The sequence below is a fragment of the Cuculus canorus genome, chromosome 12 (genome assembly GCF_017976375.1).
Source record: "Cuculus canorus isolate bCucCan1 chromosome 12, bCucCan1.pri, whole genome shotgun sequence".
In the NCBI taxonomy this organism is placed as follows: domain Eukaryota; kingdom Metazoa; phylum Chordata; class Aves; order Cuculiformes; family Cuculidae; genus Cuculus; species Cuculus canorus.
This window is the reverse complement of record NC_071412.1, coordinates 402,800-428,852: the sequence shown is the minus strand read 5'-3', so window position 1 is coordinate 428,852 and position 26,053 is coordinate 402,800. Positions and strand designations below refer to the sequence as shown.

Here is a 26,053-nt window from a genome sequence, read left to right as displayed (position 1 = left end):
CGCGGTGCACTCTCCACCCCGCGCGCACGGCGCATGCGCAGCGCGGCCCAAGGGCGGGGGGCCCCGAGCCGTTGGGCACTCTGGCGTGCGATTGGCCGGGCGGGGCGCTAGGGGGCGCTGCCATTGGCCCGCGCGGCGGTTGGGGGCGGGACCCGCGCGGCGGTTGAGGCGCGGCCAGCGGTGACGCGGCCAGCGGTGACGCGGACGCAGTCGGCGGCCAGTAGGCGTCGGCGGTGGGCGGTTTGAATCGCATCGGCGAGCGCGGAGTGTGGCGGAGCCATGCGGAGGAGGTGCGGGCGGCACCGGGACCCGGGCAGGAGGGGCGCAAGGGAGGGCGCACCGGGGCCTGGGCAAACTGGGCACCGAGCATAAGGGGCACCGGGAACGGGACCGGGACCCACGCAAGGGTAGGGGCGCTGGGCAGGGGGCACCGGGACACGGGCCAGGGAGGGGCACCGGGCACGGGTCCCGGGCAAGACAGGGGCCTCGGGCAAGGGGCAATGGGCACTGGGCAAGAGGGGGCACCGGGACCGGGATCCGGACGAGGCGGGCGGTGCAACGAGCACCGCGACCCGGGCAAAGGGGAGGCTGCAACGGGCACTGGGGCCGGGACCCGGGCAAGGAGGAGGGGCAACGGGCACTGGACTGGGAGCCAGGCAAAAGGGGGGATGCAACGGGTAGCGGGACCGGGACTTGGGTAGTGGAGGGGGAGGGCGGGGGGGCAACGGCCATCGGGACCGGGACTCGGGCAAGGAAGAGGGGGCGGGAGGCTAACGGCCATCGGGACTCGCGCAACTGTGTGGGGGGGCGCAACGGTCATCGGGTCCGGGACTCGGGCAATGGGGGGAGGTGGGGGTGGTGGCAACGGGCACTGGGACCGGGACTCGGGCAAGGAGGGGGCGAGCAATGGCCATCGGGACTTGGGCAAGGAGGAGGGGGCACAGGGCAGGAGGCACGGGCTAGGGAGGGGCACCGGGCATGGGTCGTCCCGGTCAAGAAGGGGGAACCCGGACCCGGGCGGGGGGAGCAACAGGCACCGGGACCCGGACAAGAGGGGGTAGGGCGAGCAACGGGCAAGGGGCACTGGGCAAGGGTGTTGGCACCGGGAATAAGGATACTAAGAGCCCTGGCAAGGGGGGGAGCACTGGACAACGGGCACCGGGGCAGTGGGCAAGGCGGAGCACTGGGCAGGGGAAGCCCTGGCAAGGAGGGGCACTGGGCAGGGAGCACCCGGACCTGGGCAAGGGTGGGGCCACCGGGCACAGGGATGGGATAACAGGCGAGGGGTCCCAGGCAGGGTGTCAGTGTGGATTGTGGGCAAGGGGACAGCAACCGGGCAAAGAGATCCTCGGTGGTGGCTGGTTTCGGGGTTTGGAGGGGTCCTGGGCAGGGAAATGGGGAGGGTGGCAGCAGCCACTGGGCACCGGGGCCGAGTGGTGCTGGGTGGCAGCTGCTGACGGGTGGCGGCCCTGGTGCCTGCAGCGACGTGGTGGCGGCTGAGGCCGTGTCACTCCTGAACGGAGCCATGGCGGCTCTGCGGGACATCTGGGAGGAGATCGGCATCCCCGAGGAGATGCGCTTGGAGCGTATCCAGACTGTCAAGAGGCACATCAAGGTGAGGAGGTCCCTCCTGGGGTCGGGAGTCTATGGGGCTGGGCTGCAGCGGGAGCCCCTCCATAGAGCTGGGCGGCGAGGAACGGACTGGCCAGGTCACACTTGGTTGAGGGCACCAAGGGGGTCTCGCTGTGCCTCTGCCTTCAACGCACACAGCCCAGCTCTGGAAGCCCGGTTCTCCTACCACGGCCCCAGCAGCCCTGCCCTGCTCCCTCCTGGCTTTCCATCCCCACCTGGCTCCAATTGTGCCTGTGCTGCAGGAAATCTTGGACTTGATGGTTGCAGAGGAGGAGAGTCTGAAGCAGCGTCTCTTGAAGAACATTGCCCTGTCTCGGAAGGAGATTGATACACTCTGCATGGAGCTCCAGTTGGACTCCTTTGAGGTACAAAATTGCTTTTCTCTCCTAGTATTCTGCTGGCAACAGTCTTCTGCTGCCTGGACTCTGGCTGGGGTTTCGGGAAGGCCAGAGCTTGCAAGGCAAATGCCTGTTCAGAATCACTTTTCCTGGCGATTGGTAGAACCAGAGGCTTTGTGGCTTCTTGTAGGATGAACACTGGGAGGTGTTTTTTAGGGAGCTGGGTGGCTTGCAGCGTCTCACTCGGTGTGTTGCTGCTGCATTTCCCCTTCCTGAGGAACATCTAAGACATAAACCCTAGTTCTGAACAATGTCTTTGTTTGAGAAGCCTTAAATCCATGAGTCAGGTCTGAGAGCTGGGGAGAAGAAATCTGACTTTTTGATTCCTCTAGGGAGAGAAGGAAAATACCATTCTGCAGATGGATAAGAATTTGCGCAACCGTATGGACGTGTTGCTAAAGCAGAAAGCAGACAGGATGCACGAGCTGAAAACCCTGATAGAACGAGATCAAGACTTGTGCGACCTCCTCTGCACAACTCCATTCTGCATTGATGGCAATGCCGTGCCCAGCCTGGATGACCTGGATCGTTACAGGCAGCACTTGGCCTTCCTGAACACTGAGAAAGTAAGTGGAGAGGGGTCTGAGGAGCTCGCTGAGGGTGGCACGCAAAGGGGTCGCTGGGTTCTAATGTTGCTCACCACCTTCTAGGAGCAAAGGCAAGAAGAGTTTGTCAGCAGTAAGCGACAAATCATCCTCCTCATGGAGGAGCTGGACCACACTCCAGACACCAGCTTTGAACGGGAGGTGGTGTGTGAAGACGAGGAAGCATTCTGCTTGTCCAGGGACAATATTACTGCCCTCCAGGATCTCCTGAAGCAGGTATGTTGGCACATGGAGGCTGTGGAGGTTGACAGTTTTCCGCAAGCCTGTGTGCTAGAACTTCCTTTTGGGAGATTTTACAAGGAGATCTTGTAAGATGCGCATGTGGCTTTGCAAGGTCCTCGTGCCCGTTGGGGCCAGGCTGTGCTGACCCTGTGCTCTCCCCACTGTAGCTGGAAGCCCAGAGATCCCAGAATGAAGCCGTGTGTGAAGAGCTGCGCTCCAGGATCATTGCACTTTGGGACAGGCTGCAAGTTCCTGTGGAGGAGAGGGAGGCTTCAGCAGTGCACATAGCTGGATGCAGAGCCAAAACCAGGAAAGCTGTAAGGAGCATCCTGTGCCCTCGGAGGGGGGTCTGGGGCGTAGCAGCTCTGAGTTTCGTGCTCTTGTGCATTCAGCTAGAGCGGAGGAGCTGTTTCCAGCAGTCAAGTGTGAGGTGAACAGGCCAGATCCTGCCCTCACGGGTGGAGGAGCTGAGAGTTGGTGCTGGCAACTGCCTCATCTTAGAAAGTGGTTTATGCAGAAGATAAACCCTGTTCTGCTCCCCTTCTTGTGCTGCCTTCCCTGAGTCTGTGTTCTGTTGTTGGCAGCTGCAGTTGGAAGTGGAGAATCTGGAGGAGCTGAAGCTGCAGAATATGAAAGCCGTGATTCAGGCAATCCGGGCAGAGATGGCCGAGTACTGGGACAAATGCTTCTACAGTCAGGAGCAGAGAGAAGGCTTCACCCCGTATAACGATGGTGGGTGCTGGCTCTTCTCACTCCTCTGCTGCCCTGCAGAAGCTGCTAAGGAGGGCTGTCTGCGCACAGCCTGCAGAGGTATGGGCATCCCTGGCTGCCTCCTGAAAGCACTCTTCCATCCTCTCCAGAGAACTACACGGAGGCCCTGCTCGAGCTCCATGAAGCTGAGGTGGGGAAGATGAAGACCTACTATGAAACACACAAAGATCTGTTTGAGGCTGTCCAGAAATGGGAGGAGAACTGGAAGACGTTCCTGGAGCTGGAGGTATCGTCTGGGCTGGAAAATGCTCTGTCTGGCTGGGTCACCAGCAGCGCACACCTCTGCCCCTGCACGCAAAGCACTGTTGGGACAGATGAGGGAGGCACTGGAAAACCACAGCGGATGGGCGAGGGGAGGGGTACTGTGATTTGTGATGGGGCTGCGCAACAGGGATGGCTTCCACCAGCCCCTTTTCCCTGTGGGATGTACGTTGGGCTGTGAAACTACCATGTGTTTGATTTTCTCCTGAACTCCTTTCTGTCCCAGAGGAAAGCAACCGACCCCAGTCGCTTCACCAACCGTGGGGGGAACCTGCTGAAAGAAGAGAAGCAGCGAGCAAAGCTGCAGAAGGTGCTTTCCAAGGTAAGCTCAGCCCTGGAGAAGCTGTAGTGCCAAGAGGCCTGCTTGGCGTTGGCTGAGGAGCTGCACAGCCCTCGGAGCCAGCAAGGGGAATCTCTGGGCACGGGGATGCCTGCACTGGGGAGGGCAGCCTCTCTACACTGCCCTCGTGTCCTCATCAGCTGCAGGAGGAGCTGGAAAGCCGGATCCAAGCCTGGGAGCAGGAGCACGAGGGGATGTTCCTGGTGAAGGGGCAGCAGTTTATGGCATATGTGTCGGAGCAGTGGCAGCTGTACCACCTGGAGAAAGAGAAGGAGAAGCAGGAGCGGGTGAGTGCGAAGCTGAGCATGCTGCCTCCTGGTCTGGAGGAGCCTCTGCTGCATGGAACACCAGCCTATTGGTGGCCCTGCCTTTCGTGGAGCAGAGGAACGGCCCCCAGTTGCTGCCCACGTCTCTGTCTTCCCCTCTCTGCCTGAAAGTGGTTCTGTATCAGTTACCTTTCTTTGGCAGCAGGGCTGGTGTCTATCACTGTCTGTTTGTGGTGAGCCCCTTTCCCAGCCCCAGCAGTGCCAGAAGCCCAGCTTGGCTCTGGATACCCGTAAATCACTCTTGGCATTCCTGTTGCTTGGCCGTGTTATGTGCTTGCTGCGGGGCACTGCCTGCCCGCCCTTGGGCAGCACGGGGCAAGCCAGGGCTCCGCAGATCCTCTGCTCAGGTTTTAAGTGCAGATCTCTTGTGCAGCAACTGAAGAAAAGCCGCCAGATAGAGGCAGAAATGTTGTATGGAAGCACCCCGCGCACACCTATCAAACGGCGGATGCTCGGCACCACCACTCCTGGCAAAGCGAGGAAGGTAAACTATCTGTGCCAAGCACTGTGGGCATGCTAGGACCCTGCCGGGAGTTGTCACTGGCTTCTCTGGTGCGGTACAGCCACCAGTGCTTCCTCCTGTGTGATGTGTGCTCTGGTTTTCCCCTCAGCTCAATGGCTCTTCCATCGCCAGTGCCACTCCCAACAGCACCGTTCGTTCTGTTTTTGGGGGAACCATCTACCACTCACCAGTGTCTCGCTTGCCACCTTCTGGAGTGAAGGTAAGGAACCCTCTAGTGTGGGCTGGGGTGAAGAGGCATGGGCTGAGGTGGCACAGCTCCAACTGCTGTCACACTCAGCTTTGCTGCCTCCTGCTAAGCCAATTTGTCTCTACCTGCTGCACTGGGTTGCCACTGGATGTTTCTGGGACCTGAGGAGGGAGAAAGAGGAGGGCAGTAACAGCATTTAGGAAATCTTCCTCTAACTCAGATTTCTATCATTCCTCTGTTCCTTCTGTGCCGAGCCTGGGGGCCCAGGGGACCTTCAAAACATGGGTCTGGTTCTCTATGCTTCCAGGATCAGAACTGGGCCTCACATCCTGGAGGGCTCCTGAAGCTTGAAACTCCTCTGGCACCTCAGAGCGACAGGCAGTGAAGCCTGTGCAGCTCCCCTGGATCTGCTTGATCTCCATGTCCCCTCTAACTGTCACTTCTTCCTGTAGCTTGGCCAGGCTTCAACTCCCAACCACGCGGCTGCGAAGAACCCCCGTTCTAGACTGAAGGAGCAGAACAAGGAGAACGTGTTCCAGCTGAACGGAACCACCCTGAGCGGTGGGTGCACTCCCACAGCCCCTGCCCAGCGTAACAACAGTGTTAGTTCTGTTGCCAGCACCTATTCTCAGTTTGCGGTAATTCACCTCTTCTAAACCCACCTCCTTTCACTGGGCAGCAGGGGGGGTGTACTCCCCACTCCCAGAGCAGCCCCGGGGGGGCTCAGTTCTGCACCCTCCCAGTGTCCCCATACAGAGTGGCTGTTCCTGCCAGCACCACAGATCGGTTGGTTCTAGACTGAGAACTTAAAATTGATGTTTGGTGGCTGAGACTGAGTGCTGTTCCCCTCCCAGAGGCCCTGACCAGGCACAAACACACCCCTGATGATGTCGAGGGCACCTCCCACCCCCACACAGGGGCAGAGCTGGGGGCTGCTGGAACAGGCCCACTGCGGTGGTGCAGCCGCTCTCTGGAGATGTGACTGTTTCTGGCTGCCTGAGTAAAGCCTCCCCTGTGGTCAGAGTCCCTTGTCGCAGGGGTTTTGGAGGTGGTGGCACTCCCCAGCCTGTCTGAGGGGCTGCAGTGCAGGGGCCTGGGCTTCCCAGGACAGCCAGCCTGCCCGCTGCAGGAAGGAGAGGGACATGAGCAACGGCTTCTTCTCACAGGCTCAGAGTTCTTCCTTAGCTCCTCCATGCTTCAAAAGAGGGCAGGAATACCATAGCAGGAGTAGGTGGGGAGCCCAAACAAATCGGCAGGAGTAGCCTGGCCTGCCCTCCTTGCTGGCCTGGAGGCCTTCTCTCTGTCCCTTCATGCCCATCTCCTGCTTCTTCTTTCCACAGCGCGAACTTTCAAAGGCTGCCAGTAGCTCCAACGTCCTGAACTCTACCACCACCCACGGCTTCTCCTGAGGTGCTGCCTGCCCAGCCCCAGCTGCTTCTAGGTGTAGTGAGTCCTTGTTCCGGCAGAGCCTGCGCAGCTCCCCCCGCCTCCCAGGCTGCGGGCTTCACCTCTGCCTGGGTCCTGGGTACTGCTCCGGCCTGGCGCCCTGCGGGGGAGGGAGTTCCTGTCCCAGGGACACTTTTAAAAGCAAGTTTTTTTTCATTCGTTGAGTTCTTGCCAATGTTTGTGATTGAAGATTCAAGTAGGCTGTTATGTTAGGATATTGCAGGGGGGAGCCCAGGCTCCTGCTCCTGGTAGTGCTGAGCTGCAGGCACTCTGCCTGGCCAAGCATGCTCAGGGACAGACAGGACCTATTCCACAGAGCTGCCTTCAGCGCTCTCCTTTGCAGGCATTTTTCCCTTCCTTTTCTATAGCTGTTGTCCCATCAGCATCATCTTTTACTGATGCCACAGCAGGTTGGGTCAGCGTGGGCTCACTTTAGCTGTGGTTCCCTTACCCTGCTCTGCTTGCCTCAGACTGGCTGCGATGCAGAGGGTCTCGCCTTTCCCCACCCCCCGCCATGAGGCTGTGGGTCCCCAGGAGTGGAGGAGCAGGACCCTCCCTATGAGGGGAGCTTGCCTTGCTTCCTCCTGGAGCATCGCTAGCCGTGGACACTGTGTCCTGCTGCTCCCTTTCCCCATTCCCAAGCCTGGGGTAGCCACGACCCAAGCTCCAGTTGCATGAGGCACCTTCCCTGCCATTGGGAAGGGGGAGCTTGTCCTGCCCTGGGGACAAGGAGGTATGACACAGCCCTTGAGCACAGCCTGCTTCCACTGTCTGTCTCGGAGCATGACTTACTTGCACTTTGTTATCACTACAGTCCCCCCTTGCTGTTATTTATTCTCTATGTTCTCTCTCTTTGCTCGAGCTCTGTAAATACTGTTAATGAGAAGACGAAATAAATGTTTGTGTAAATAGCTGCTGGTCTGTGTGTGGCTGGGGGGGCTGAAGCAGAGGGCGGCAGCCTTGGGCATGGCTTTAGAATTCTGCAATGGTTAAGGTTGAAAATCCAGTCCATCGACACAACCCCCCTGTCCCTGCTGGATCTACACCTTTTGAATGTCTCCAGGGCTGGAGATTCCCCCACTGCCGTGGGCAGCTTCTCCCAGGGCTTCACCACTCTGTCAGCAAAGACATTTTTCCTTGTACCCAATCTAAGCCTGGGCGTAACTTCAGGCCATGGGGCTGTGGCAAGCTGGGAATATCCTTTGTAGGCAACACGAAGCACTAGCCTAGCTGTTATGGAAAAGTAGATGTAATAAACACCTTCACCCGCCATAGGGCTGGAGTGGAGCTTTCTCATCTTCCTTGCCATAGCAGTGGGGTCCTCATGGCTCCAGCACACAGACGTAGGTGGTCCAGGGCCCACACACCACCTCCTCTGCCCACAGCCCCTCGGTCACCAGGAACTGGACACGGCGTGGCTGGTCAGAGCTGGCATCGTCCTCATGCCCCAGCTGCCCGTATTTACCTGCAGACACCACGCTGGGCCATGACGTGGCCCTGGGGCTGCTGCCCTTGTGGGGCGACAGCTCCCCAGGCAGCTGGGGGGAAGGGAGGAAATGTGGGAGCAACCTCCTCACAAATGGCTCCAGCCAGGAACCTGGAGAAGTGTTCCGCTATGAAACCTCACAATCGCAGCCAGCGGTGAGGGAGGAGAAAGCAAAAGCTGATCATGGACTTTTTACAAAGGCATGGAGTGATTGGACGAGGGAGAATGGCTCTAAACTGGGGAGAGGAAGATCTAGACTAGACAAAAGGAGGAAATTCTTCACCATGAGAGTGGGGAGGCCCTGGCCCAGGTTGCCCAGGGAAGCTGTGGCTGCCCCATCCCTGGAGGTGTTCCAGGCCAGGTTGGATGGGCCTTGGGCAGCCTGGTGCACTCGGAGGTGTCCCTGCCCATGGCAGGGGGGTGGAACTGGATGATCTTTAAGGTCCCTTCCAAGTAAAACCATTCTGTGATTCTACGAAGGGCAGGTTGTACCTTCCCAGAGCAAAGGCTTCACTTACCCCAGCCCCAGGTGTAGAGCTCGCCGCCTCCTGCGAATGAGACAGCACCCATCTGCCAGCGCCCACAGTGCAGCATGGCCAGCTGCCGGGCTCGGCCTGGCGGGGCCCTGGTGAGCCTTGGCCCTTGTCACCCCCGCAGACACACTCTGGGCAGCACCGAGAGCCAGGCACTCACGTGTGATGACGGCCGTGTGCCGGGACCCGCAGCTGACTCTGCTGACCTCCAGGTCCTGTGGCAGATCCAGCAGTGCTGGGAATGCCTGGATGGTAATGAACGCAGCAGGCTCGGCGGCCGGCTGCTCCTCGTGGGGTGTCAGCATTGTGTCCCCTGGGAAAAGCCAACCCTAGGCTGCTGGGAGTGACCGGGGCCCCCCCCAAGCTGCCCCACACTGAGCTGCAGGGACCTGGCCCCTCCCCAGCACCCACATCCTCACCTGCACCCATGTCCTCCGCCTGTGCCCGCTCTTCCGCCAGCGCTTTGGAGGGCAGAGCCAGCTGCCCTGACTCGTTCCAGCCCCACATGTAGAGGTCTCCTCCCTCTGTGGGGTGAAAGGCAGCCCCAAACCCCTCAATTGGCATCACCGGCTGGGGGCTCCGACAGCACCAGCTGCGCTCAGCACAGCACCAGGCTGCCCAGGAACCCTGCGCTGCCACCAACCACCTCCTCACCACTAACGCTGGCTGAATGCCACCCGCCAGCTGCCACCGCCTGCAGGGGCACTCCGGCCAGAGCCTCCACCAGCCGCGGCTCCAGCTCTGACTCCAGCGTCCCGTGACCAAGCTGCCCGTGCCTGTGGAGAGACGCACATGGACAGACACATCCTACACATCCTCTGTGCACACCCCATCTCACCTCCCCGAGTCCCTCCTGCACGCCCTGAGGCCCCCATCCCCTCTGTATGCCCTGTCCCACCTCCCGGCAACCCAAACATTCCATCCGTACACCCCATCTCACCTCCCTGCCCCACTGCACCCCCTCCATACGCCCTGTTCCATCTCCCTGTACCCCTCCTGCACCCTCACATTCCTTCCATACGCCCCATCCCACTGCCCCAAACCCCATCTGCACTCCCGCATCCATTCCACATACCCCATCCCACCTCCCTGCACCCCCACATCCCCTCTATATGCCCCATCCCACCGCCCTGCACCCCCACATTGCCTCTGCACACCCATCCCACCTCCCCAAACTCCACTTCTCCTCCATGCGCCACTTCCCACCACCCCAATCCCCAGTACCTGGTCCGTACACCCCGTCCCACCTCCCCAAGGCCGTCCCGAACCCTCACATCCCCTTTATATGCCCCATCCCACATCCCTGCACTTCCACATCCCCTCTATATGCCCCATCCCACCTCCCTGCACCCCCACATCCCCTCTATATGCCCCATCCCACCTCCCTGCACCCCCACATCCCCTCTATATGCCCCATCCCACATCCCTGCACCCCCACATCCCCTCTATACGCCCCATCCCACCTCCCTGCAACCCCACATCCCTCTATATGCCCCATCCCACATCCCTGCACCCCCACATCCCCTCTATATGCCCCATCCCACATCCCTGCACTTCCACATCCCCTTTATATGCCCCATCCCACATCCCTGCACTTCCACATCCCCTCTATACGCCCCATCCCACATCCCTGCACCCCCACATCCCCTCTATACGCCCCATCCCACATCCCTGCACCCCCACATCCCCTCTATATGCCCCATCCCACATCCCTGCACCCCCACATCTCCTCTATATGCCCCATCCCACCTCCCTGCACCCCCACATCCCCTCTATACGCCCCATCCCACATCCCTGCACTTCCACATCCCCTCTATATGCCCCATCCCACATCCCTGCACCCCCACATCCCCTCTATATGCCCCATCCCACCTCCCTGCACCCCCACATCCCCTCTATATGCCCCATCCCACCTCCCTGCACCCCCACATCCCCTTTATATGCCCCATCCCACCTCCCTGCACCCCCACATCCCCTTTATATGCCCCATTCCACATCCCTGCACCCCCACATCCCCTCCATACACCCCATCCCACCTCCCCAAGCCACTCCTGCACCCCTGTATACCTTCCGTACACCCTGTCCCACCTCCCTAAGACCCCACATCCCCTCTCTATGCCCCATCCCACATCCCTGCACCCCCACATCCCCTCTATATGCCCCATCCCACATCCCTGCACCCCCACATCCCCTGTATATGCCCCATCCCACATCCCTGCACCCCCACATCCCCTCTATACGCCCCATCCCACATCCCTGCACCCCCACATCCCCTCTATATGCCTCATCCCACCTCCCTGCACCCCCACATCCCCTCTATATGCCCCATCCCACCTCCCTGCACCCCCACATCCCCTCTATACGCCCCATCCCACATCCCTGCACTTCCACATCCCCTCTATATGCCCCATCCCACCTCCCTGCACCCCCACATCCCCTCTATACGCCCCATCCCACATCCCTGCACTTCCACATCCCCTCTATATGCCCCATCCCACATCCCTGCACCCCCACATCCCCTCTATATGCCCCATCCCACATCCCTGCACCCCCACATCCCCTCTATATGCCCCATTCCACCTCCCTGCACTTCCACATCCCCTTTATATGCCCCATCCCACATCCCTGCACCCCCACATCCCCTCTATATGCCCCATCCCACCTCCCTGCAACCCCACATCCCCTCTATATGCCCCATTCCACCTCCCTGCACCCCCACATCCCCTCTATATGCCCCATCCCACATCCCTGCACCCCCACATCCCCTTTATATGCCCCATCCCACATCCCTGCAACCCCACATCCCCTCTATATGCCCCATTCCACCTCCCTGCACCCCCACATCCCCTCTATACGCCCCATCCCACCTCCCTGCACCCCCACATCCCCTTTATATGCCCCATTCCACCTCCCTGCACCCCCACATCCCCTCTATACGCCCCATCCCACCTCCCTGCACCCCCACATCCCCTTTATATGCCCCATTCCACATCCCTGCACCCCCACATCCCCTCCATACACCCCATCCCACCTCCCCAAGCCACTCCTGCACCCCTGTATACCTTCCGTACACCCTGTCCCACCTCCCTAAGACCCCACATCCCCTCTCTATGCCCCATCCCACCTCCCTGCACCCCCACATTGCCTCCGCACACCCATCCCACCTCCCCAAACCCCACATCCCCTCCATGTGCCACTTCCCACCACCCCAATCCCCAGCACCTGGCCCATATGCCCAGTCCCACCTCCCCAAAGCGGTTCCGAACCCTCACATCCCCTTTATATGCCCCATTCCACCTCCCTGCACTTCCACATCCCCTCTATATGCCCCATCCCACCTCCCTGCACCCCCACATCCCCTCTATACGCCCCATCCCACCTCCCTGCACTTCCACATCCCCTTTATACGCCCCATCCCACATCCCTGCACCCCCACATCCCCTCTATACGCCCCATCCCACCTCCCTGCACCCCCACATCCCCTCTATACGCCCCTTCCCACCTCCCTGCACCCCCACATCCCCTCTATATGCCCCATTCCACCTCCCTGCACCCCCACATCCCATCTATATGCCCCATTCCACATCCCTGCACCCCCACATCCCCTCTATACGCCCCATCCCACCTCCCTGCACCCCCACATCCCCTCTATACGCCCCATTCCACCTCCCTGCACCCCCACATCCCCTCTATATGCCCCATTCCACATCCCTGCACCCCCACATCCCCTCTATACGCCCCATCCCACCTCCCTGCACCCCCACATCCCCTCTATACGCCTCATCCCACCTCCCTGCACCCCCACATCCCCTCTATACGCCCCATCCCACCTCCCTGCACCCCCACATCCCCTCTATACGCCTCATCCCACCTCCCTGCACCCCCACATCCCCTCTATATGCCCCATTCCACCTCCCTGCACCCCCACATCCCCTCTATATGCCCCATTCCACCTCCCTGCACCCCCACATCCCCTCTATATGCCCCATTCCACATCCCTGCACCCCCACATCCCCTCCATACACCCCATCCCACCTCCCCAAGCCACTCCTGCACCCCTGTATACCTTCCGTACACCCTGTCCCACCTCCCTAAGACCCCACATCCCCTCTCTATGCCCCATCCCACCTCCCTGCACCCCCACATCGCCTCCGCAGACCCACCCCACCTCCCCAAACCCCACATCCCCTCCATGTGCCACTTCCCACCACCCCAATCCCCAGCACCTGGTCCGTACACCCCGTCCCACCTCCCCAAGGCCATCCCGAACCCTCACATCCCCTCCACACGTCCCGTCCCACCTCTCCGAACCCCCCCCCCCCCCCCGACCCCCCTCACCTGCTGCTGCCCCAGGCGAACACCTCCCCGCCGGCCGCCAGCAGCAGGACGTGCTCGTTGCCCAGGGCGAGCTGCCGAGCGCGCAGCCCCGCGGGCAGCGCGGTGAAGAAGGGCGGCCGCGGGGTGGCGAAGCCGCCGGGCAGCAGCGGCAGAGGGCGCGGGGGTCCCGGCGGCAGCGCCGCGCTCCAGGCCGGGGGGTCCCGCAGGCCGCCCCGCAGCGCCGCCCGCGCCCAAACGCCCGCCGAGCCCGCGCCCCGCAGCACCACGTGAGTCTCCGAGGGCAGCGCCTCGGCCCAGCCCGGCAGCGGCTGCCGCAGCCCCGCGCTCCGCACCTCCAGGCCCGCCCCTGCAGCACCGGCACCTCAGCGCCCCGCCGGGGGGACCAGAGCATCCCGGGGGGCATCCCGGGGGGACCGGCACTGGGGCGGGGGAGCATCACGGGGGGCCGGAGGAGCATCCCGGTGGGGCATCCCGGGGGGACCGGCACTGGGGCGGGGGAGCATCACGGGGGGCCGGAGGAGCATCCCGGGGGGGCATCCCGAGGGGAACCGGCACTGGGGCGGGGGAGCATCACGGAGGGCCGGAGGAGCATCCCGGTGGGGCATCCCGGGGGGACCGGCACTGGGGCGGGGGAGCATCACGGGGGGCCGGAGGAGCATCCCGGGGGGGCATCCCGGGGGGACCGGCACTGGGGCGGGGGAGCATCACGGAGGGCCGGAGGAGCATCCCGGTGGGGCATCCCGAGGGGAACCGGCACTGGGGCGGGGGAGCATCACGGGGGGCCGGAGGAGCATCCCGGGGGGACCGGCACTGGGGCTGGGGAGCATCCCGGGCGCGGCATCCCGGAGCACCTGGCACTGGGGCGAGGGGAGCTTCCCCGTGGGCTTGGCACTGGGTGGGGGGGAGCATCCTGGGGGTTCGGCACCAGGGGAGGGCGAAGCATCCTAGGAGTGAGGGTGAACGCCCCGGTGGAACCGGCAGTGGAGCGGGGGAAACATCCCGCGGGGAGCGGCACCAGGGGAGGGCGCGGAGGGGACAGAGCGGGGGATTGCGGGGTCACCGGAGGGCGCAGAGGGGACTCCGTCCCGGAGGTCCGGTAGCGGAGCAGGCGTGGGACACGGGCGCTCACCGGTCTCCACGACCACGTAGCTCCAGGCGGGCCAGAGGCGGCGGATCCCCCCGGGGCCCGGCTCCAGCCGCCGCGGGCCTGGCTCGGGCTCCCCCTGCCCCGCCGCCTCCTCCGTGCTGAACCCCAGGGCGAACCAGGCGCGTCGCACACCCGCCATGGCGGGGCGGGACCGGGTGGGAGGGACCGGGAGGGGGCGGCACCGGCGCGAGTTTCACGTCACGGAAGCATTGATGGAATCCACCAGGTTAGAAAAGACCTCTTGGATCATCGAGTCCAACCGTTCCTGTCTGCCGTTAAACCATGTCTCTGAGCACCTCCTCTACCCGCCTTTTAAACCTCTCCAGGGATGGCGACTCCCCCCACCGTCCCCCGGGCAGCCTCTGCCAGGGCCCGATGACCCTTTCGGTGAGATTTTTTTTTCCTGATATCCAGTCTGACCCTCCCCTGGCAGAGCTTCAGGCCATTCCCTCTTGTCCTGTCCCCTGTCACTTGGGAGAAGAGCCCAGCTCCCTCCTCTCCACAACCTCCTTTCAGGCAGTTGTAGAGAGCAATAAGGTCTCCCCTCAGCCTCCTCTTCTCCAGGCTAAACACCCCCAGGTCCTTCAGCCACTCCTCGTAAGATTTGTTCTCCAGCCCCTCACCAGCTTCATTGCTCTTCTCTGGATGTGCTTAGAGCCTCAATACCCTCCTTGCCTCATCCCCTGGGCAGACTGATTTAGTGGGATGCCCCTGCCCATAGCACAGGGGTTGGAACTAGATGATCTTTAACGTCCTTTCCAACCCAAATTATTCTATGATTCCATGATTCTTGTAGTGAGAGGCCCAGAACTGAACACAAGATTCAAGGTGTGGTCTCATCAGTGCCGAGTACAGGGGCAGAATCACCTCCCTGTTCCTGCTGGCCACACCATGCCATTGGCCTTCTTGGCCCCCTGGGCACACTGCTGGCTCATGTTCAGTCACTGTCATCAACACTCCCAGGTCCTTCTCCTCCAGGCAGCTTTCCAGCCACTCTTTCCCCAGTCTGTAGCTACACAGGGTCATTGTGCCTCAAGTGCAGGACCCAGCCTTTGGCCTTGCTAAGCCTCATGCCATTGGCCTCAGCCCATCGGTTGGGAAGTGCCGGCACCAGGCAGAGAAGTGACTCCAGGTGGGAGGGACCGCGAAGAGCACTGGGCAGGAAAGGGGATGGCGCCAGGCGGGAGGAACCTGGACAGCCGGTACCGGGAAGAGGTGGCACTGGGCGGTGCTCGGGACAGCCGAACGGACAGACAGACAGAGGCAGGACCGTGGTCCAAGAGCAGCTTTAGTGCAGTGTCACCGGGCAGACCCGCCGCCACACCGGGATCTGGGCCAGGTTCCTGGTTAAGGCAGACGGTGGCAGAGGCAGTGGCGAACCCCGTCCTCCCGGGCACCGGGCAGGGGCCACCAAGTGCAGCTGGGGTGCAGTTGCAGCAGTGCGGTGGCTCCTGAGGGCAGCCGGGACCAGGACAGTCGGCTCAGAGCAGTCACCGGAGCAACCATCCCAGAGAAGCCATCCTGGTGCAGCAGTCCCAGAGCTGCCATCCTGGAGCAGTGGCCAGAGCAGCCATCCCAGAGCAGTGGCAAGAGCCGCTGTCCCAGAGCAGCCATCCCAGAGCAGCGGCCGGAGCAGCGTGCATGGAGGCCAGGCCCTCACTCCTGACCGGGGCTGGGCTGGATGAGGCCGTAGGCCACCGCCTGCGCCAGGCTCTCCTTGGCCGCCTGGGCCACACGTGGCTTGTCCGTATCCTTGGCAAGCACAGTAAGGATCTCCAGCATCTCACTGGCGATGAGCTGCTCTGCCACCTCCCGCTCGGCTGCCATCATGTTCATCACCACCACAGCCCCGCGGTGCTGCAGCTCCGTGCTGGGGCTCAGAAGCAGCGCCTGTAGGATCTCGAGCCAGTGCACGGTCTGCGGCAGGAGCAGGAATGTGCTCAGCACCCTCCCCGAGAGAGGGGGGCCGCTCCCTGCAGTCCTGCCTCAGCATCAGGCTGCCCTCAGGACAAATTGTCCTGGCTCCTGGGACACAGGATGCCGGGAGAGGGAAGAGGGGACAGTGGGTGCTGTCCCACAGGGAACCAGGCACTCACCACCTGGGGAATCCGCTTGCAGATAGGGGGGTGCAGAGCGGTAAGCATAGCCAGGGTCCCTGAGGCTGCCCGCCGCAGCCTCTCGTCCTCCTCGCCGCTGTACAGCACCATCAGCTTCAGCCTGTCACTGCCCTCGGCCAGGAACAGCTCCTGCACCTGCGGGGGAGGAGGAGCAGCTCGGGGTGTGGGGGCCAGCGCAGGTGCTCCACGTGCCCCAGCCCAGCCCTCACCTCCTTGCTCATGGCCATATTGCACATGCACTCTGTCGCAGCCAGCCGGATCAGCTCGTGCTCCTCGAACATGTACCCCTCGATCATGGGCACAGCCTTCTCCTTCAGGATTTTCTGCCTGCAATGGGCCGCGCATGAGGAAGGCCTCCCTTCTCCCTTCCCAGCCCAGTCCCGCTCTGCGCTGGCCCCATTGCCCCTACCGCAGTCTCTCGCTGATGCCAGCCAGGTTGGTTAACGCCATCAGCCCCTCAAAGTTCTCCAAGCCTGTGCGCTGAAGGTGCAGGAGGCTCACCAAGGGCCGGACCACCTCGTAGATCTGTGGAGAGAGCAGCGCAGGGCTTGAATCCTCAACAAGGGGCAGGGACTCTGCACCCTGTGAAAGCCTGAGCCCAGACTGAAGGCAGAGATGCTCCCGTGGTCAGGCCCAAGCCATTGGGCCATTGTGGGGGACACCAGGGGTCTTGCCACCCCCTGCTCCCCTGGGAAGGGCAAACCTATGCTGGCAGTTACAGATCCTGCCTCAGATCATCAGCTCCGTGGCCTTCAGCTCCTGTGCTCTTTCCTGGTGGGTGAGGAGAAGCCAAAGCCCACCCAACCCCAGATGCTGCACGTGGGGAGCAGGGCAGCTCCTGCCAGGGCCCCTGAGCAGCAGATCCATCTCTCAGTGACACTCACTCGCTCTCCAGGGAATGCCATCTCTGGGTTGGAGGTGATGGTGATCTTTGCCAGGGCCTGAGCTGCCTTGGTCTGCCCCACCTCAGTGCCCTCCAGCGACAGCGGGATGAGAGCCTGTGGGTGAAGACACCGCAGCCAGGTCACAGCAGCCCCAGTGTCCCCAGGCCTCCTGTTCTGGGGAGCCAGTGTGGTCCTCTGCCAAACCACAGCTACCCCTCAGAGCCCCTCCCCATGGTGCAGGCCAGTGGGACAGCGAGGCCAGCGCCCTCACCTTGCCTCCTCCCTGTGCAACCACGCTGCCCCGGTCCTCTGCCTCCTCCACCAGTGCCAGGAACACTCTACGGACAAAGTAGCAGCAGCCAAAGTTGGGGACCAGCCATGGTGGGTCCCAACAACACCCAGACACATGCAGCGGGCCCCGGCTGCGCCAGATTCCCAGACAGCTCCTTTCTGCTGCTAAGAGCTTGAACTCACCACAGGCATGGAAGTTGGCTAGAAGGATACCAGCAGGACACCTGCAGCCTCAGAACCCAGCTCCCTCCCTGCATGCCCCCTGCACACTCGTACCTGGAGATCAGCTCCCGGCAGGAGTTGGTGAGCGCCGGGTTCTCACTCTTCACCATGCAGGCCAGAGCTGACACCACACCAGCCATCAGCAGCTTCTGCACCCGGCGCTTCACAAAGTCCGGCTTGTCCTGTCCCAGAGGCAGGGTCACTGCCCAGCTTGGAGGCACCAGCCTGCTGCCACCCACTGCAAGATCTCTGACCTCACCACCCCTGGAGGCTGCACGGACACCCTGTCCCCACTTAGGAGCCCTGGCTCTGCCCACCCACGCACTCCCAGCAGCTCCTAAGGACGGTCGTGCCTGGCCCACCTTGGGGTGCTGCTCTGGAATGTGCTGCTTGGCATACTTGGCCAGCTCCAACATCTGGGGGTCAGGCTCCTCGTGGTCGTAGCTGTTGGTGCAGTTCACCAGTGTGGAGGCGACAGCATAGAGCACGCTCCTGTCCTCCAACTACAGCAACAATCACAGGGGTAGTTAGGTTGGAAAAGATCTTTTAACACCATCAAGTCCAACCTCCCACTGCCAAGTTCATCGATGGATGCCCATCGCACGCACAACAGTGAGGACAAGCAAGAGCTTGAGCTCACCTAGCACCACCAGGCCCCACAGCGTGAGTCCCACCACCCCTGGCCTCTGCCGCAGCACTCGGCACTCACCTTGGCCAGGTGGAACATGGACTGCATCGCTGCCTTGTCCTCCACAAACTCCTCCTTGACATCCGCGTCAAAGGTGAGGTAGGCCAGGCCCTCCACCGCCCAGCGCCGCGTGCCTGCATCAATTGTCTCATTGCAGAGCCACCTGCAAGAGGGGCACCGTGAGCCCAGGCTGGGTGCACCCTGCCCCGCGCCCCCCTCAGTACTCACTTGCGGCACTGCTTGGCCAACTTCATCGTGGAGCCCTCAGCGAACTGCTTCATGCTGAAGTCAGTGCCTCCGGCGGAGCCCAGCTTGCAGAGCCCCTGCAGCCGGGAGCAAAGCGTCAGAGCAGGAATGGGGCACCTGTTAGCCCACGTGCAGGCAGCGGACGGCACTGCAGACCCATGGACCCTGCATCGCCATGGCCCACGTAGCACCACCCAAATGCTTCTCCCATCCTGTCCCATCCCAGCACCACCTGAAGGCTCCTCCATCCCACCCAGTACCACCCGAGGGTCCCTCTTACGCCGGCACACTCACCACCAGTGCCCGGATGCGGATGCTGTCCCTCTCACTGTGCTTGTAGATCTCCTTGAGCAGGCTAACGCCGTTGGCAGTGATGAAGGAGGCGCGTTTGGCCTTGTCTGCAGCATGGATCAGTGCTTCCACCGCCACCAGCTGATGGGCCTCGCGGACGGAGGCGCAGAGGGACAGCACGCTGTCCATGATCCCCTCCAGCTCCAGCACCCTGTTCCCAGCATCTGAGGGACCCTGCAGCAGGCATGACACCGTCTGGATGGCCCGCAGCTTCCCAGCCAGCTCGTGCCCCTCGAACCAGCTCCTGCAGGGGAAGACAACCAGGAAGGATAAAGCTGATCCCACCCACTCAGATCAGCACGGCAGATCTACAGAGGGTCTGCAATCTGCTTTTATTGCCAAGAACAAAAAGGTTTGGGAGGAGGGAGGCTGCCACTCGCCCAGAAGGCTGCTGGGCCCACAAGGCTGAATCCTCCACCTGCCCCAGGGACGCCCATGCTCACCTCACATATTCCTCACACAAGTGGTGGAAGTTTTCCCGCTCAGCATCGCATTTCAGGTCATCGTAAAGTTTGCTGAGCAGAACTGAGGCGCTCATCCGGCTGTTCTCTGTCACGGGCAGGCAGCCCGGGGTGCCACACACTGTACTTCCCACCTCCAGGATCTTCTTCAGGCCTAGGAGAACGCAGGGGTCAAATACCCAGTGAGGAGCAGAGTGGGGTGCACAGGCAGAGCCAAGGTGTAGAGCACACCAAGGCAGAGGGGCCCGATGTCCCAGCAGAATGCCACAGGCTGCTCTGCCCACCCTGGTCGATCACCCAGAGGCTCATGCTGTTGTTGGGCTCCTTCGGCGACTTCCTTGGCACCACCTTGATGAGCAGGTTGAGGGCGTTGTCACGACCGTGTGCAGATGCCCCTTCCAGCACCAGCAGCTCCAGGAGGTGTTTGATCAGCAGCTTCAGGTCCTTTGAGGAATCTTCCAGAAGAGATCGTGCCCAGTGGTCAGCGCCCTGAGCACAGACCTCACACCTGCCACAGTGAGGCTGGCAGGAGGTGCTGCCATCACCAGGACCTCCTGCTTCCAGCATCAACCTTGTATCAACGCTAGACCACAGCTGCAGCTCTGCAGCAGAGCACAGCGACACGGTGGGTGGCAGGAGAAGAACCCGCTGCAGCTCAGCACCTCCCCAGGTCACTCATCCCACACTAGTCAGCTGTGGTGGCAGGCACTCACCCAGTACCATAGCATCCTCCTTCCCACGGAAGTCCTTTTGCAGCCCCTCCTTTAGGGAATCGAACATCGTGTGCAGAAGGTTGCAGGCAGCCAGGGAAACCTGCTCATGCTCCACACCCAGCACCGCTGAGAGACGAGGGGCCTCCAGCTCTGCCAGGATGGCCATGGTCTGCAGGTAGGAACATAACTGCCTATTGGAGACTTCAGCAAAGTCTTGCTGCTCCCCAGCGCTGTATCAGGATGCTTCCATTTCACAACAAGGCTCTAACAAACTCAGGCCCGGCACGTGGCAGCTCAGAGCTCCTCTACCCAGCAGGGCTGCAGCCAGCTGCAGGCAAAGGCCAGCAATACTCCTTTGCCCAATACGTTTTTGAGCCTCCCCAACACCAGTTTCCGACATCATTTGGGAAAGACAGGATACAGTAGGACCTACCCGGGAGCGGTGCCCGGTGCACAGCCCCACCAGCGTGCGCAGGGCTGCCAGCATCAAGTCAGCCTTGGCCGTGTCGAGCAGCTGCGTCAGCAGCCGCACTCCATCACTTTGAAAAATCTTCTCTGCTCCGGCCTCCTCTCGTGCCAGCACAATCAGGTTCTGCGTGGCCTGGGAAAGGACAGCGGTGGCTGGGTCAGCTGCCCACCAGAATGTAGCCACTGTGCACAGGGAGCCACCTGGGGAGGCAGTGCAGCCACAGGCACCTGCCTTCTGCCTCAGTCTCTGGGGAGCACATTCTAAGGCCTGGCCTCACCTGAGCAGCACCATTCAGCCGGCAGCATTGACCTGGGAACACTACTCCTCCCCTTCTTCCACCCTGCCAGGCCCTGTCGCCCTCTGTTTCCCAGAGCTCAGACCTTTTGCTTCTTGTCCTCATCCTTTTCTTCAGGATCCAGCAAGATCTGGAACATCTGCTCCACCTTCGAGTCCGTGCAGGACATAGTCTTCATCTGAGACAGAGCAGAAAGAAGCAGCTCAGCCCTCACGGCTTCCCAAGGCCCCCACACCCATGGGGGCCACAGCAGTCCCCAGCCCCACGCTGCTTCTCACTCACCCTCTCATGCATGGCGCTGCCCAGGGCACGCAGGGCCTCCTGGAAGGCCTTGTTCTTGGGCTCCAGGCTGACGCAGCGCTGCAGGTCACTGACAGCCTGGTCCAGGCGGCCGAGCTTCTGCAGCGCCTGGCTCCGGCGGAACAGCGCCTTCATGTCCCGGCCATCAGCTTCAATGGCTGTGGAGGAGAAGGGAGTTTATCACAAAGGCCCTGGGCTGCTCTGGCCTGCCCAGACAGGCAGTGCCAAGAGGCTGGTCCCCTGCCAGCCACCACTGACAGTACCTTTAGTTGCATCAGCCTCCGCCTTGGCGTAGTCCTCCTGCAGAGAGAAATGCAGACGCCCGATGCACTGCCCACACAGGCCCTGCCCAGCCCTGCCTGCCGCAGGCAAAGGCAGCGCCCGCTGCCTCAGAGAGAAGGGTGAGAAACGACCGTGGGGCTCAGGGACAGAAACAGTGTTGCTGGAGAAAGTGACCCAGCCCAGCAGGAAACCCCATCCTTCCCAGAACCCAACCCTCGTGGGGTCTCAAGGAGCCCCAGGGCCCCATGAGGCTTCCTGAGTGCTCTCAGCCAACCCAAGCCTCTGAAGTTCCCCGTGTTCCCCCTCACCTCCCAGACAGCTCTGCAATGGGAGATCAAAAACGTTGGGAATGTCTGGTGAGCCGCCCCAGAGCATAAATGTAGCCGAGGCACAGACAAGGAGCACCCTACCCAGGCCCCGGCAGCCCAGCTGTGAGGTGGGGCAGCACAGCCCAGGGGGGAGGTAGGGTGAAAAGGGGAGCAGAGAGAATGCGAGACGACGGCACCCAGCCCGGGGGTCCGACGGCACCCAGATGGGGTCTGCATCCAGTCCAGGATCCAACAGCCACCAGCCTGGGGACCAACAGTGCCCGGCCCGGAAGCCTGACAGCACCCAGACAGGGTCTGACAGCATCCAGCCAGGGGTCTGGTGCTCAGCCTGTGTACTGATGGCCACCAGCCAAAGACCGGTGGCCACCAGCCCAAGCACTAGCAGCTACCAGCTGGGCGTGCGGCATCCCCCAGCCCGGGATATGACAGGGCCCAGTCCGGGCACCGAGGTCCAGCAGTTCGAGAGCTACCAGCCCGCGGCTCGGCGGCGGCGCGGGTCAGAGCGCAGCGCCGGTGTCCCGGCTCTCACCAGCCGCAGGTAGCAGGCGGCGCGGTTCCGGTGCAGCACGGCTCGCTCGGTGGCAGCGTCGCAGAGGCTCAGCGCCCGCGTGTAAACAGCCAGCGCAGCGGCGTGGTCCCCGGCCTGGAACAGCGCGTTGCCCTGCTCCCGCAGCTGCCCCGCCGTCACCTGCAACGGCACCGGTCGCGACGGGAGGACGGCACCGGGACGGGGCCCCTCCTCGCCGCTCTGGGATCGCCCCCTCATAGCCCACAGCCCTGGACCCCCGGCCCCCTCACCGCCTCCGCCTCTTCCATGGCCGCGCCGGTCCCGCCGCACACCCGGAAACCCAGACGCCACCGCCCGCGTCATATGACGGAAGCGGAAGCACCGCGGCGCGCGAGGCCTCTGGCGCCCCCCGGCGGCTCGGCGGGCTCTGGCGCCGCGCGCCGCCTCGTGCCCGCTGTCTCCGTGCGCGGTGCCGGGTGTCCCCGTGTTCGGTATCCAGAGAAGGGGTCCTCTGAGAACCTCATGAAGTTCAACAAGGTCAAGTGTAAGGTCCTACACCTGGGTCGGGGCAATCCCCGGGTTCAGTACAGGATAGGGGATGATGTGATTGAGAGCAGCCCTGTGGAGAAGGGCTTGGGCGTGCTGGGGATGAGAAGCTCGACATGAGCCGGCAATGTGCGCTCACAGCCCAGAAGGCCAACCGTGTCCTGGGCTGCATCCAAAGCAGCGTGGCCAGCAGGGAGGGAGGGGATTCTGCCCCTCTGTTCCTCTCTTGTGAGACCTCATCTGGAGTACTGTGTTCAGTTCTGGAATCCTCAACATAAGGATATGAAACTGTTGGAATGGACCCAGAGGAGGCTACAAAGATGATCCAAGGGCTGGAGCAGACGAGGAGCAGAAGAGACCTTCCAGACAAGGACGGGCTGAGAGTTGAGGTTGTTCAGCCTGGAGAAGAGAAGGCTCCAAGGAGATCTTATAGCGACCTTCCAGTACCTGGAGGGGCTACAGGAAAGCTGGAGAGGGGCTGTTCACAAAGGCTTGTGGGGATGGGATGAGAAGGGACGGATACAAACTGGAGAGGGGCAGATTTAGACTGGACATGAGGAAGAATTTCTTCACCATGAGAGTGGCGAGACACTGGAACAGGTTACCCAGAGAAGTTGTGGCTGCCCAATCCCTGTAGGTGTTCAAGGCCAGGTTGGATGGGCCTTGGGCAGCCTGATCTAGCAGGATGTTCCTGCTCGTGGCAGGGGGGTTGGAACAAGATGGTCTTTAAGGTCCCTTCCAACCCTAACTATTCTATGATTTTATGGTTCTATGGTTCTATACCCATGTACTGTGTCCACTTGCGGAGTGTCCAGTGTCCCAGTGTGTAGTGCCCAGTGTCCCCTTGCATGGCGTCCTGTGTCCCTGTGTGCAGTGTCCCTATGTCCGGTGTCCCTATGCGCAGAATCCATGTATCTGGTGTCTCCGTGTGCAGTGTCTCATGTCCCCATGCAAGGTGTCCCCCTGTGCAGTGTCCGGTGTCCCATGCCTGGTGTCCCCACGCACAGTGTCCCTGTACCTGTATGTGGTGTCTTGTGTTCATGTGTGCACTGTCCCCATGTGCTGCACCTGGTGTCCCTGTGTGTGCTGTCCCCTTGCACAGTGTCCCCCTGTCCAGTGTCCCCCTGTGCCCCTCGGCCCCCGTCCGCCCTCAGCACACGCGGCTGATGGATGGCTGGGAGCCGCAGGGCAGGTGGCAGGCACAGGGCAGGATGTGGCTGATGTGGCACCGCCGGGTCCGGCAGAAGTGGATGAGGTCAATGGCCATGAGGAGGAGGATGAGGAGCCCGTAAAGTGCCGCGAAGGGCAGAGCCAGCGGGTGCCTGTGAGGGGGACACCTCAGGAGGGGGCAGCTGTGGCCCCTGCCAGCATCCTCCCAGCTTTGGGTGACACGGCGCCAGCCCCAGGGCATGCCAGGAGCCCGGAGCCTCTGTCACCCTGTCCCAAGCCATGCTCACCGGAGGACACCAGGGTCAGCCAGACTGGAGGCATTCAGCCCAGTGAGGGCCTCTAGGGCCAACTTGGAGCAGCAGGACTTGAGGGCATGTGGGCTGGGGCGGCAGCAGAAGCGGTGGCCGTCCGGGTCACTCAGCCGTGGGCAGTAGAAGCCAGAGTGGTAGCGGCCGTCGGGGCCCGTGTAGCCCTCACAGAGGTGCAGATTCCGCACTGAGACTGTTGCGACGAGCAGGTGTTTTGTGAGCACCGGGGTTCAGCGGTGCAGCAGCAAATCCCATGAGCCAGGCATGCATGAGGCTTTGTCAGCATGCCGGCAGACAGCACGGTGCCAGTGGGACAGGCTGCCAGTTCCAGTATGGTGACCCTCACAGGGATGCTGTGGAGCAGAGCCTTCCGCAGCCCCAGCAGGGATGGGCTGGGGAGTGTCCCAGCCTCACCACACTGGCACAGGAGCCCCCGGCTTGAGCCATGGCCGGGCTCCAGCCTGCTGGCAGTACCGCTGCTGAGCATCACCCCACCCAGCACTGCCTGCTGGCTACCATGGCCCTGTGTGTGCCGTGCCCTCCAGTGCTCACTATCGCACCGGCAAGGGCAAAGATTGGTGAACAGTGGGATGGTGGCAGAGCGGAGAAGAAAGCCCCCATGCCAGCCGGTCAGCCCTGATCTCCCTGTGCCGAATCACCTCCCTGTTCCCCATCACCCCATGGGGACAGCACTGTTCACCCTGCAGCCACGCTGCCATGGGACCAGTCCCGGCACCACCACCACGCCTGGGCCACCATCCCCAGCATGGACCACCACCTCCCAGCACAGACCCCCATCCTCCAGCACGGGGAGCAACCCACAAGGGACAAGGTCTCAGCAGGGGTGGGAAGGACGGGAGCAGCAGCAGTGGGAGTGGGGCTGTACCTGTCCCGAGGAGGCCAGGGCATAGAACCGTGATGAGGAGCAGCCGGAGCAGGAGCCCACCCGGCATCTTCCCAGCTGACCCTGGGCAGAAGCAGCTCTGCCTCAGCAGAGACAGAAACCACAGCCCCTCCTGCTCCCGCCTCCATCACGGCCCATCAAGAGCTGCTTGGAGCCATTAGAGCCTCCTGTGCTGCTGCCCGCTCCTCAGGGACCAGCGCAGAGAGCATCACTAATGAGCTTCTTGGGGGCCAAGTATGGGATGGGAGGCACCATCCTCACCCCGCAGTGGGCACCAACCACAGGGCCCATGGGCTCTGGTTTGGCATCTCAGCCCATCTGGGGATGCAGGTGTCATGGGTGAGGGCTGCCGGTGGGGCTGGGGTGTGGGGCGAGCGCCTGCCGTGGGGCTGGGGGCAGGCAGGCTGTGGCGCAGCCCCTCAGCAGCGCAGCCTCGGCAGCCAGTGTGCCCAGCACCACAGCCTGGCCCCTTGCCAGCCATGCCATTAGTCAGGTTCTGGCAGAGCTGCTCATGGCACGCGGTGCCAGCGCAGGCTGGGGTCCTCTCGCCCCGGCAGAGCCTCACAGCGTGCTCACACCTCCAGCCCTGCGCTGGCCCCGGGGTCCTGCACTGCCCCTTGCAAGAGGCTGAGCTGCCAGGGCTGTCCCACGATGGCTCTGTGTGCTCTGCCTGTTCCTGGCACTATGGCTGAGCCCACAGGCTGTGCTGGACGCTGTGCGGGAAACAGAGACAGAGCTCAGCCAGCACCACGTC

The 26,053-nt window shown here is 62.2% G+C and overlaps 4 protein-coding genes across 15 annotated transcripts; 1 reads left to right on the top strand and 3 right to left on the bottom strand.

The window, feature by feature from the left end:
- The first annotated feature begins 4 nt into the window (after positions 1-4).
- PRC1 (protein regulator of cytokinesis 1) lies at positions 5-7,965 on the top strand. 4 transcript variants are annotated; one of them, XM_054077191.1, is made up of 14 exons: positions 5-290; positions 1,483-1,615; positions 1,875-1,997; positions 2,363-2,596; positions 2,681-2,851; positions 3,025-3,174; positions 3,442-3,589; positions 3,718-3,854; positions 4,116-4,211; positions 4,370-4,516; positions 4,929-5,039; positions 5,167-5,277; positions 5,718-5,867; positions 6,606-7,965. In XM_054077191.1, exons 1-14 carry the CDS (start codon positions 280-282, stop codon positions 6,672-6,674), a joined length of 1,791 nt encoding a protein of 596 aa, XP_053933166.1. In that variant the 5' UTR covers positions 5-279; the 3' UTR covers positions 6,675-7,965. The 4 variants fall into 4 exon arrangements, with proteins under 4 accessions (XP_053933166.1, XP_053933169.1, XP_053933165.1 ...); XM_054077194.1 differs by having other exon boundaries at positions 14-290; positions 5,718-5,826; XM_054077190.1 differs by having other exon boundaries at positions 14-290; positions 5,718-5,903.
- On the bottom strand, positions 4,070-14,365 carry RCCD1 (RCC1 domain containing 1). 6 transcript variants are annotated; one of them, XM_054077196.1, is made up of 10 exons: positions 14,198-14,365; positions 13,069-13,414; positions 9,385-9,506; positions 9,150-9,254; positions 8,891-9,043; positions 8,716-8,811; positions 7,972-8,176; positions 5,391-5,426; positions 5,246-5,299; positions 4,465-4,486 (listed from the first exon to the last, which is right to left on the bottom strand). In XM_054077196.1, the coding sequence occupies exons 1-7, from the start codon at positions 14,352-14,354 to the stop codon at positions 8,034-8,036; spliced, it is 1,122 nt and encodes a 373-aa protein (XP_053933171.1). In that variant the 5' UTR covers positions 14,355-14,365; the 3' UTR covers positions 4,465-4,486; positions 5,246-5,299; positions 5,391-5,426; positions 7,972-8,033. The 6 variants fall into 6 exon arrangements, with proteins under 6 accessions (XP_053933173.1, XP_053933175.1, XP_053933171.1 ...); XM_054077199.1 differs by lacking the exon at positions 4,465-4,486 and having other exon boundaries at positions 8,716-8,745; XM_054077198.1 differs by lacking the exons at positions 5,246-5,299; positions 5,391-5,426 and having other exon boundaries at positions 4,070-4,486.
- Positions 14,366-15,485: 1,120 nt separating this feature from the next.
- Positions 15,486-22,759, bottom strand: UNC45A (unc-45 myosin chaperone A). Of its 4 annotated transcripts, none has more exons than XM_054078119.1 (20): positions 22,662-22,759; positions 22,393-22,551; positions 21,516-21,636; positions 21,235-21,410; positions 21,038-21,130; positions 20,622-20,789; positions 20,189-20,357; positions 19,760-19,930; positions 19,458-19,629; positions 18,958-19,258; positions 18,646-18,740; positions 18,439-18,580; positions 18,092-18,232; positions 17,784-17,911; positions 17,488-17,554; positions 17,217-17,330; positions 16,742-16,857; positions 16,542-16,659; positions 16,312-16,467; positions 15,486-16,132 (listed from the first exon to the last, which is right to left on the bottom strand). In XM_054078119.1, the coding sequence occupies exons 1-20, from the start codon at positions 22,677-22,679 to the stop codon at positions 15,872-15,874; spliced, it is 2,886 nt and encodes a 961-aa protein (XP_053934094.1). In that variant the 5' UTR covers positions 22,680-22,759; the 3' UTR covers positions 15,486-15,871. The 4 variants fall into 4 exon arrangements, with proteins under 4 accessions (XP_053934094.1, XP_053934096.1, XP_053934095.1 ...); XM_054078121.1 differs by having other exon boundaries at positions 21,516-21,552; XM_054078120.1 differs by lacking the exon at positions 22,662-22,759 and having other exon boundaries at positions 21,516-21,552; positions 21,843-22,535.
- Positions 22,760-24,067: 1,308 nt separating this feature from the next.
- Positions 24,068-25,348, bottom strand: LOC128853370 (protein shisa-like-1a). The gene is made up of 3 exons (XM_054077781.1): positions 25,282-25,348; positions 24,375-24,588; positions 24,068-24,239 (listed from the first exon to the last, which is right to left on the bottom strand). Exons 1-3 carry the CDS (start codon positions 25,346-25,348, stop codon positions 24,068-24,070), a joined length of 453 nt encoding a protein of 150 aa, XP_053933756.1.
- Between the last annotated feature and the right edge of the window lie 705 nt (positions 25,349-26,053).

What these genes read in the sequence shown, in the direction of transcription:
- PRC1 (XM_054077190.1), top strand. An exon ending in CTTCACCCCGTATAACGATG is followed by an intron (nt 3,590 to 3,717) that starts GTGGGTGCTGGC and finishes CATCCTCTCCAG; the next exon opens with AGAACTACACGGAGGCCCTG. An exon ending in TGCAGAAGGTGCTTTCCAAG is followed by an intron (nt 4,212 to 4,369) that starts GTAAGCTCAGCC and finishes TGTCCTCATCAG; the next exon opens with CTGCAGGAGGAGCTGGAAAG.
- RCCD1 (XM_054077198.1), bottom strand. Translation starts at nt 14,354, where the DNA reads ATGGCGGGTGTGCGACGCGCCTGGTTCGCCCTGGGGTTCAGCACGGAG. An exon ending in GCATTCAGCCAGCGTTAGTG is followed by an intron (nt 9,255 to 9,384) that starts GTGAGGAGGTGG and finishes TTCACCCCACAG; the next exon opens with AGGGAGGAGACCTCTACATG. An exon ending in GCACACGGCCGTCATCACAC is followed by an intron (nt 8,812 to 8,890) that starts GTGAGTGCCTGG and finishes GGGCCCCGCCAG; the next exon opens with GCCGAGCCCGGCAGCTGGCC.
- UNC45A (XM_054078119.1), bottom strand. An exon ending in TTCCAGAGCAGCACCCCAAG is followed by an intron (nt 17,912 to 18,091) that starts GTGGGCCAGGCA and finishes CCTCTGGGACAG; the next exon opens with GACAAGCCGGACTTTGTGAA. An exon ending in ATATGGCCATGAGCAAGGAG is followed by an intron (nt 16,468 to 16,541) that starts GTGAGGGCTGGG and finishes CCTCCCCCGCAG; the next exon opens with GTGCAGGAGCTGTTCCTGGC.
- LOC128853370 (XM_054077781.1), bottom strand. Translation starts at nt 25,348, where the DNA reads ATGCCGGGTGGGCTCCTGCTCCGGCTGCTCCTCATCACGGTTCTATGC. An exon ending in CCCTGGCCTCCTCGGGACAG is followed by an intron (nt 24,589 to 25,281) that starts GTACAGCCCCAC and finishes TCGTCGCAACAG; the next exon opens with TCTCAGTGCGGAATCTGCAC. An exon ending in GCTGACCCTGGTGTCCTCCG is followed by an intron (nt 24,240 to 24,374) that starts GTGAGCATGGCT and finishes TCCCCCTCACAG; the next exon opens with GCACCCGCTGGCTCTGCCCT.